This window comes from Squalius cephalus (assembly GCF_949319135.1).
Source record: "Squalius cephalus genome assembly, chromosome: 15".
Lineage (NCBI taxonomy): Eukaryota > Metazoa > Chordata > Actinopteri > Cypriniformes > Leuciscidae > Squalius > Squalius cephalus.
The window spans coordinates 410,001-419,873 of NC_137136.1; the positions used below are offsets into that span (position 1 = coordinate 410,001).

Here is a 9,873-nt window from a genome sequence, read left to right on the forward strand (position 1 = left end):
GTGTTAGTTTTAAAGTCCCCCTGTAGTCAATCATCGTATCCCTTAAAACTCATCTTTGATCACCAGAATTACATATTTAATCTTTTATTTTTCATTGAAAAAATGTCTTAACTATTTAAAATATCTTGAATGTAACTCGACACCCTTGCCTCATTTAGTATGCGCGGTTCTATGAATATGCAAATGAGCCCCGCCTCCACTCACTCACTCAGCTCAGAGATCCACTGGTTGACGATCACACGTTGATCTGATTGGTTACAAGGTAGTTTGTGACGTCAGAAACACCAGCGATTTCAAAGCGTGTTTTTGAGACTGTCTTTGGTTCACTGCAGTTTTAAGGAGGAAATACTCAGCAATGCTGTCGACTTATGAACTTACACATGCTTTGTCTTAAAGCAGATTAAAAACACCACATAGACACATAAACTACATTAAACGCTGGATTTACACCACAGGGCGACTTAAAGAGTATTTGCACTACAAACCAGGGAGAGTTAGGGTATTTATACACTATAATGAGCGGTTCTGAGCAGATCCAGATATTCCTCATGGATGGGTTGAGAAAAACATTTACTTTAATCCCATAAACCACATTATTTTTCAGAATATCCATTATAAGACATTTTTATTGTAATGTTTAGGTCAACTTTACCACTCATTTTTTTGGTCATGTGGAATAAATGAATCGCGCACCTGTGATTGACATTAGTTACTGACACATCTGCTCTTGCATGATGCTGTGTGTGTGTGTGTGTGTGTGTGTTTTCATTTTTTTAAACTGTTGTTTTTCTCTCTCTCACAGTGAGGCTCCTGCAGATCGAGGTGAGATTGACCTCAGTGTGGGTGTGTGATCCGTGTGTGTGTGTGTGTGTGTGTGTGTGTGATCCGTGTGTGTGTGCGAATCTTCTCGCCTGTCGGGCCTGTCAGTGGCCAGATCAGGGCTAGCGATTCGCTAGATGAACGCGCCAGCTCGAGACGCTCAGATCCGCTGCTGTGCGTCATCTGTTCTCCTCCTGCACCGCTGGCCACATCTGTCCATCTCATCTGTCAATCATCTCATCTTCTCATCTGTCCATCTTCTCATCTGTCCATCATCTCATCTGTCCATCATCTCATCTGTCCATCTTCTCATCTGTCCATCTTCTCATCTGTCCATCACTCGTCTCTCTCCACAGCACTGCCGTCACTCAGCAGTCGAGTCTCCTTCAGTTATACAGCGCTCTAGTACAGCACACACACACACACACACACACACACACACACGTCGAGTCTCCTTCAGTTATACAGCGCTCTAGTACAGCACACACACACACACACACACACACACACACGTCGAGTCTCCTTCAGTTATACAGCGCTCTAGTACAGCACACACACACACACACACACACACACACACACGTCGAGTCTCCTTCAGTTATACAGCGCTCTAGTACAGCACACACACAGCAGCTTTACAGTGAGAACAGGAGATTACAGTAACAGAGAGTGTTCAGGCCAGGGTTCACCAATCTCGGTCCTGGAGGGCCGCTGTCCTGCAGAGTTTAGCTCCAGCCCCAATTAAACACACCTGAACCAGCTAATCAAGGTCTCATTAGGCATACTAGAAACTTCCAAACAGGTGTTGGAGCTAAACTCTGCAGGACAGCGGCCCTCCAGGACCGAGATTGGTGAACCCTGGTTCAGGCTTTACAGCAGCTCTAGAATAAAGTTATTGTCCAGATAAAGTTAGTTTTGATTGATTCACTTCTGTTGTAAAGATCATTATTAACTCAGGGGCCGCTCACACACACCGCTCTCACAGAAACTCTTCATGTGTTCTGGCCGCTCATTCACACACACACCAGTGTTTGGAGCTCGAGAACACACACTCTGAAACTGGATCCAAGATGCAAGTTTTGAAAGATTTTGAACATATACATTTTTTAAAAATTTCATTAAACTTCAAAAACGTGAATCGAAAAGTCTGTGCCGGGTCAGACGTGCAGTGCTGTGGACCCTGGCGAGCAGAAGCACTGTTACTGTGTTTACTATAGTAAAGCTGGCTTAAACTCCCTCTTTCACCAGGTCAGCGACGCCATCATCATCATCGACCCGAAGATCTCCTCGCGGCTCTGCCGGACTCCAGCGTGTGAACGCACTCCTGCTTTACTGTGCAGGGAACATGACCGGATCCCCCTGTGTTCCTGTGGAGCCGCTCTGAGGCGATCTGCGCTGTCGGAATAAAGTCTGTTTAAAATACACAGAGTGCAGATTTATTTTATACATTTAATATATTTTACTTTGAGTGTGAAATGTGAATGACTTGAAGTGATTATTTACAGAGTTTAAAGTTGAAGTGATGATTTCTGCAGTTCTGTAAGTGCTGTTCAGCCTTTGACCCCCAGATGGCCACACTGAGAACAGTACAGCTAAACTCCACAGCGCTGTCTCATCATGGAGATGCAAATACACACATATATATATATATATATCAGTCTCCATTTCTGAGATGTTAGAATGGCTTTATCAGCAAACAAATGTTCATCCTGAGTGATTTACATCTAATGTTTAGTCTTAGAGAGAAAAGTAGAGCTCTTTTTAATGGCCACCTCAAAATCATGCGTTGTATATTCAGACATTTAAAGTTGATGATGAATGACCGACAGTCATATATACAATGATGCAACTAGGCTACTCAATTTTTTTATTTATTAAGTCTTGCCGTTTTGGAATATACAATCATTTACTTAAAATAAATGCCCTCTCCAGGCCTCCCCTTTATGACAACATTTATGTTTCAGTTTGTATATTTCTGGTTATTGTGCATAAAGCCCGAAGGCCTGCGCACAGTAAAATAAGGACACTAAAGTGAATTAGTTTGACATCATAGTCTTGAATTGTTCTTTAATGTCTCGAGGAACAGCTTCATATTTTGAGATATTATCTCAGTCTCATGTTATAACTGGGAAAAGCTGAACCAGAGGCTTTAATGGCCTAAAGAACATGTTTAATCTGCTTTACACCGACAGCGAAACACTAAAGCCATCGAACATAAAACAGACTTAATTATTATCCACTATTGCCACTTGTTGAGGAATAACTAAAACAGCAGTAGCCTATAAAAATACATCTAGCCTACTAATGCAGACTTTAAAGTTATTTTAAGACGACTACATAGTTCAGACGTACACGTACAATTTGTTTAATTAGAAAAGAGTCAGAAAGTTTAAGAACCGCTGATACACAAAAACATCACGCTTCGGGAAATCTTAATTACATAGGTCAAAATTATGCCATACTCGGTTATCATTTTGAGATTAAAAAAATCGAAATTAATGCGTGAAAAGTCGAAATGATGCCTTTCTTTGTTGTGTGACGCACACCCGGTGACGTCACACGCGCGCAGCCGCAGAAGGAGTCCGCGAGAGAGAGAGCTCAGATCACGTGTTTCCTCATATAAAGTCCACATAATCTCACACACACACCGAGCGAGTGTGTGTCGCACAGGACGATGTTCGCGCGCTGTCTGCGGTCCACAGCTCGCCTCGGGCTCCTCAGGGTCGCGGGTCCGAGCTCGTCTTCACAGCAGAAGGTCACGCGTCACACAGCAGACTCACACACACTCACAACAACAGCAGAACACACCACAACACACGCGGAGCTTCCTCACAGCGACACAACACGAGGTGAGGCTCGACAACACACAACACACAACACAACTCTGAGGCTGGTCAGCTCGTGTCTGGGTCATCATGTCTAACGCCAACAGCTAAACAAATAACATTGTACTTTTGTTACACATTACATGTACTGTAACTTTAGTAATAATAAATTATGCACAATTACATGCAATTAAAGGTACAGTTCACCCAAAAATTAAAGTTCTGTCATCATTTTTTCACCCACATGTTCCAAACTTGTATGAGTTTCTTTCTTTTGTCGAACACAAAGTAAGATATTTTGAGGAATGTGGGACACCAGACACTTGTTGGACCCCATTGACCAACCCTGTGAAGCTCTGTGTGTGTGTGTTGTGTGTTATTGTGTGTGTGTTGTGTGTTCAGGGTTCGACGTGGGTGTGCTGGTGTCGGTCCTGAGGCAGGAGAACGCTTCGGACATCTGTGTCATCAGGGTCTCACCTGAGCTCAGGTACACGGATCACATGATCATCGTGAGCGGATCTTCCCCACGACACCTCAGCGCCATGGCGGAGTTCGTGCTCAAAGCGGTAAAGACGCGCGCGCTGGAAGCACTGCGACACCACTAGCGGGAACACACTAGCGGGAACACACTAGCGGGAACACACACCCGGGTCTGTGGAAGCTTGTTTCACCTGAGAATAAAACAAAGGTGATTGTGAGTCAGAATTCTGATTTATAAACTGGGAATTCAGAGAAAAAAGTCAGGATTCCAAATCATAAACTGGGAATTGCTAGTTATAAAGTCAGAATTGCAAGAAAAATGTAAGAATTCCGATTAATAAACTGGGAATTGCACAAAATAAAGTCAGAATTGCCTGTTATAAACTGGGAATTGGAAGAAAAAGAGAAAGTGGCAGTTACCTTTCTTTATTCCAAGGCAGAAACGCTTCCATAGACCCGAGTCGGGAGTGTCCCGGTTCAGTGGGATGTGTCCGGGTGTGATCCGGCTGAAGACACTCTTATACACACTCTCTGAAAACACTCTTTATATCCGCAGTTTAAGTTCCTGCGCAAGAACGAGGAGCGGCACGTTCGGCTGGAGGGCAGAGACTGCGACGACTGGAAGTGCATCGACTTCGGTTCGTAGCGGCTGCGAGAGTGTGTGTGTGTGTGTGTGTGTGTGTGTGTGAGACTGACCGTGTTCTGTCCCGCAGGATCCATGGTGCTTCACCTCATGCTGTCGGACACCAGAGACACGTACGAGCTGGAGAAGCTCTGGACACTGCGCTCGCATGATGAACAGCTCCAGCGCATCCCACAACACACACTCCCCTCAGACTTCATCCTGGACATGAACAAGTGATCCCACACACACACACACACACACACACACACACACACACACACACTCCCCTCAGACTTCATCCTGGACATGAACAACAAGTGATCCCACACACACACACACACACACACACACACACACACACACACACACACACACACACACACACTCCCCTCAGACTTCATCCTGGACATGAACAAGTGATCCCACACACACACACACACACACACACACACTCCCCTCAGACTTCATCCTGGACATGAACAAGTGATCCCACACACACACACACACACACACACACACACACACACACACACACACACACAAACACTTCATCCTGGACATGAACCACAAGTGATCCCACAACACACACACACACACACACACACACAAACACTTCATCCTGGACATGAACAACAAGTGAATCAGGAACACACACACACACACACACACTCTTCATCTGTGGGAAAAGAGCTCTAGGGAATGTAAAGACTGTCAGGAAATCATCTGAAATATCCAGTTTTGAGCTGCTAACTTCCAATAAAAGGATTTAATTCACAAATATTGTGTGAGTCGAATATAAATGTGTGTTAATAACTTCTGCTGATGAATCAGAGATGCACATGGTATAACTATGATAACAATAACTGGTGCTCTTCAAACAAGTAATAAAAACTCAATTTTCTCACCTCATGGGATCACAACACTAAGAGAAAGTAAATCTTTTCCTGGATTTTTTTTGTGCGTTCCCGAGATTAGACCTTCCTTAACATAATGCCGAAAACCCGAAGTCTCTAGGTGGTCTGGTTGAGGAGTAGATAGAAGTGCAAGATTGGTGCGCACAGACGCACAGAACAGAAATCATGAGTTAACAATCGCAATTTGTCCGGTGGAAAATTGCGGTAAATTTTTTTTTGTTTTACTTCATCGGAATGGTACGAAACTTGGTAAAGGTTTTGGCACTTGTGATGTAAACACACAATGATCATGGCCATGGTCTGAACGGGTTTAACGGTCTGGGACTGCAGCCACACTCGAGCTCAGGCGGGCAGAGGCGAGTCTCCTCTAGTGGCAGCGTCTGGAACTGCAGCCACACTCGAGCTCAGACGGGCAGAGGCGAGTCTCCTCTAGTGGCAGCGTCTGGAACTGCAGCCACACTCGAGCTCCCGGCGGGCAGAGGAAAGTCTCCTCTAGTGGCAGCGTCTGGAACTGCAGCCACACTCGAGCTCAGTCGGGCAGAGGCGAGTCTCCTCTAGTGGCAGCGTCTGGAACTGCAGCCACACTCGAGCTCAGTCGGGCAGAGGCGAGTCTCCTCTAGTGGCAGCGTCTGGAACTGCAGCCACACTCGAGTTCCCGGCGGGCGGAGGCGAGTCTCCTCTAGTGGCAGCGTCTGGAACTGCAGCCACACTCGAGCTCCCGGCGGGCAGAGGCGAGTCTCCTCTAGTGGCAGCGTCTGGAACTGCAGCCACACTCGAGCTCCCGGCGGGCAGAGGCGAGTCTCCTCTAGTGGCAGCGTCTGGAACTGCAGCCACACTCGAGCTCAGACGGGCAGAGGCGAGTCTCCTCTAGTGGCAGCGTCTGGAACTGCAGCCACACTCGAGTTCCCGGCGGGCGGAGGCGAGTCTCCTCTAGTGGCAGCGTCTGGAACTGCAGCCACACTCGAGTTCCCGGCGGGCGGAGGCGAGTCTCCTCTAGTGGCAGCGTCTGGAACTGCAGCCACACTCGAGCTCCCGGCGGGCAGAGGCGAGTCTCCTCTAGTGGCAGCGTCTGGAACTGCAGCCACACTCGAGCTCCCGGCGGGCAGAGGCGAGTCTCCTCTAGTGGCAGCGTCTGGAACTGCAGCCACACTCGAGCTCAGACGGGCAGAGGCGAGTCTCCTCTAGTGGCAGCGTCTGGAACTGCAGCCACACTCGAGTTCCCGGCGGGCGGAGGCGAGTCTCCTCTAGTGGCAGCGTCTGGAACTGCAGCCACACTCGAGTTCCCGGCGGGCGGAGGCGAGTCTCCTCTAGTGGCAGCGTCTGGAACTGCAGCCACACTCGAGCTCCCGGCGGGCAGAGGCGAGTCTCCTCTAGTGGCAGCGTCTGGAACTGCAGCCACACTCAAGCTCCCGGCGGGCAGAGGCGAGTCTCCTCTAGTGGCAGCGTCTGGAACTGCAGCCACACTCGAGCTCCCGGCGGGCAGAGGCGAGTCTCCTCTAGTGGCAGCGTCTGGAACTGCAGCCACACTCGAGCTCAGACGGGCAGAGGCGAGTCTCCTCTAGTGGCAGCGTCTGGAACTGCAGCCACACTCGAGCTCCCGGCGGGCAGAGGCGAGTCTCCTCTAGTGGCAGCGTCTGGAACTGCAGCCACACTCGAGCTCCCGGCGGGCAGAGGCGAGTCTCCTCTAGTGGCAGCGTCTGGAACTGCAGCCACACTCGAGCTCCCGGCGGGCGGAGGCGAGTCTCCTCTAGTGGCAGCGTCTGGAACTGCAGCCACACTCGAGCTCCCGGCGGGCAGAGGCGAGTCTCCTCTAGTGGCAGCGTCTGGAACTGCAGCCACACTCGAGCTCCCGGCGGGCAGAGGCGAGTCTCCTCTAGTGGCAGCGTCTGGAACTGCAGCCACACTCGAGCTCCCGGCGGGCAGAGGCGAGTCTCCTCTAGTGGCAGCGTCTGGAACTGCAGCCACACTCGAGCTCCCGGCGGGCGGAGGCGAGTCTCCTCTAGTGGCAGCGTCTGGAACTGCAGCCACACTCGAGCTCCCGGCGGGCGGAGGCGAGTCTCCTCTAGTGGCAGCGTCTGGAACTGCAGCCACACTCAAGCTCCCGGCGGGCAGAGGCGAGTCTCCTCTAGTGGCAGCGTCTGGAACTGCAGCCACACTCGAGCTCCCGGCGGGCAGAGGCGAGTCTCCTCTAGTGGCAGCGTCTGGAACTGCAGCCACACTCGAGCTCCCGGCGGGCAGAGGCGAGTCTCCTCTAGTGGCAGCGTCTGGAACTGCAGCCACACTCGAGCTCCCGGCGGGCAGAGGCGAGTCTCCTCTAGTGGCAGCGTCTGGAACTGCAGCCACACTCGAGCTCCCGGCGGGCGGAGGCGAGTCTCCTCTAGTGGCAGCGTCTGGAACTGCAGCCACACTCGAGCTCCCGGCGGGCGGAGGCGAGTCTCCTCTAGTGGCAGCGTCTGGAACTGCAGCCACACTCCAGCTCCCGGCGGGCAGAGGCGAGTCTCCTCTAGTGGCAGCGTCTGGAACTGCAGCCACACTCGAGCTCAGACGGGCAGAGGCGAGTCTCCTCTAGTGGCAGCGTCTGGAACTGCAGCCACACTCAAGCTCCCGGCGGGCAGAGGCGAGTCTCCTCTAGTGGCAGCGTCTGGAACTGCAGCCACACTCGAGCTCCCGGCGGGCAGAGGCGAGTCTCCTCTAGTGGCAGCGTCTGGAACTGCAGCCACACTCGAGCTCCCGGCGGGCAGAGGCGAGTCTCCTCTAGTGGCAGCGTCTGGAACTGCAGCCACACTCGAGCTCCCGGCGGGCAGAGGCGAGTCTCCTCTAGTGGCAGCGTCTGGAACTGCAGCCACACTCAAGCTCCCGGCGGGCAGAGGCGAGTCTCCTCTAGTGGCAGCGTCTGGAACTGCAGCCACACTCGAGCTCAGACGGGCAGCGTCTGGAACTGCAGCCACACTCGAGCTCCCGGCGGGCAGAGGCGAGTCTCCTCTAGTGGCAGCGTCTGGAACTGCAGCCACACTCGAGCTCAGACGGGCAGAGGCGAGTCTCCTCTAGTGGCAGCGTCTGGAACTGCAGCCACACTCGAGCTCCCGGCGGGCGGAGGCGAGTCTCCTCTAGTGGCAGCGTCTGGAACTGCAGCCACACTCGAGCTCCCGGCGGGCGGAGGCGAGTCTCCTCTAGTGGCAGCGTCTGGAACTGCAGCCACACTCTAGCTCCCGGCGGGCAGAGGCGAGTCTCCTCTAGTGGCAGCGTCTGGAACTGCAGCCACACTCGAGCTCAGACGGGCAGAGGCGAGTCTCCTCTAGTGGCAGCGTCTGGAACTGCAGCCACACTCGAGCTCAGACGGGCAGAGGCGAGTCTCCTCTAGTGGCAGCGTCTGGAACTGCAGCCACACTCGAGCTCCCGGCGGGCAGAGGCGAGTCTCCTCTAGTGGCAGCGTCTGGAACTGCAGCCACACTCGAGCTCAGACGGGCAGAGGCGAGTCTCCTCTAGTGGCAGCGTCTGGAACTGCAGCCGGACACACACTCACTGAGAGACCATGCACTGAGATCTCAGCCTCACATCTGGAACTCAACTTTAGATTTATGGCTTTGATTTTCTCACAGTTTTAGAGTAAAATGTGTCTTTGAAAATCTATATTTCATATGAAAATTGAAGATAGTATTTTTGTGCATTTTTAATAATGTAAAATTCTGTTCACTTTTTAAAACGTTTTCCACTTCAGCAATAATCTGCCAAGTGTCGTCTTTGAAGAGATCAAACTTCAGTCTGTCGCTCTAAAGCAGGGGTCTCCAACCCTGCTCCTGGAGGGCTACTGTCCTGCAGACTTTAGGTCCAACCCTGTTCCAACACACCTGCCTGTAATTATCAAGCAACCCTGAACAGCTTGATTAGCTGGTCCAGGTGTGTTTGATTGGGGTTGGAGCTGAAATCTGCAGGACTGTAGCCCTCCAGGAGCAGGGTTGGAGACACCTGCTCTAAAGCGTTCAAGATTTACCACAGTTTAAGTTTAATTTTCAGGTCTATCCTTAAAAAGTGAATAAATGGATTATAAATACAGCGTAAATATAATTTATTACCACAAAATCCCCTAAAAATACAAAATATTAAATAAAAAAACACTATCAAACTAATATATAGTACATTCATTTCAAGTCAAGTATATTTGTATAGCGCTTTTCACAATACAGATTGTATCAAAGCAGCTTCACAGTAT

At 50.6% G+C, this 9,873-nt stretch overlaps 1 protein-coding gene across 1 annotated transcript in view; it reads left to right on the plus strand.

Moving 5' to 3' along the window:
* The window catches only part of malsu1 (mitochondrial assembly of ribosomal large subunit 1), a 5,705-nt gene extending 343 nt beyond the window's left edge, over positions 1-5,362 (plus strand). The window contains exons 3-8 of the mRNA XM_079895752.1: positions 803-822; positions 2,068-3,668; positions 4,047-4,210; positions 4,681-4,762; positions 4,838-4,943; positions 5,025-5,362. Of these exons, the coding sequence (XP_079751878.1) occupies positions 3,494-3,668; positions 4,047-4,210; positions 4,681-4,762; positions 4,838-4,943; positions 5,025-5,070 (573 nt within the window). The 5' untranslated portion in view covers positions 803-822; positions 2,068-3,493 and the 3' untranslated portion in view covers positions 5,071-5,362. The remainder of the gene's footprint in view (positions 1-802; positions 823-2,067; positions 3,669-4,046; positions 4,211-4,680; positions 4,763-4,837; positions 4,944-5,024) is intronic.
* Positions 5,363-9,873: the final 4,511 nt, after the last annotated feature.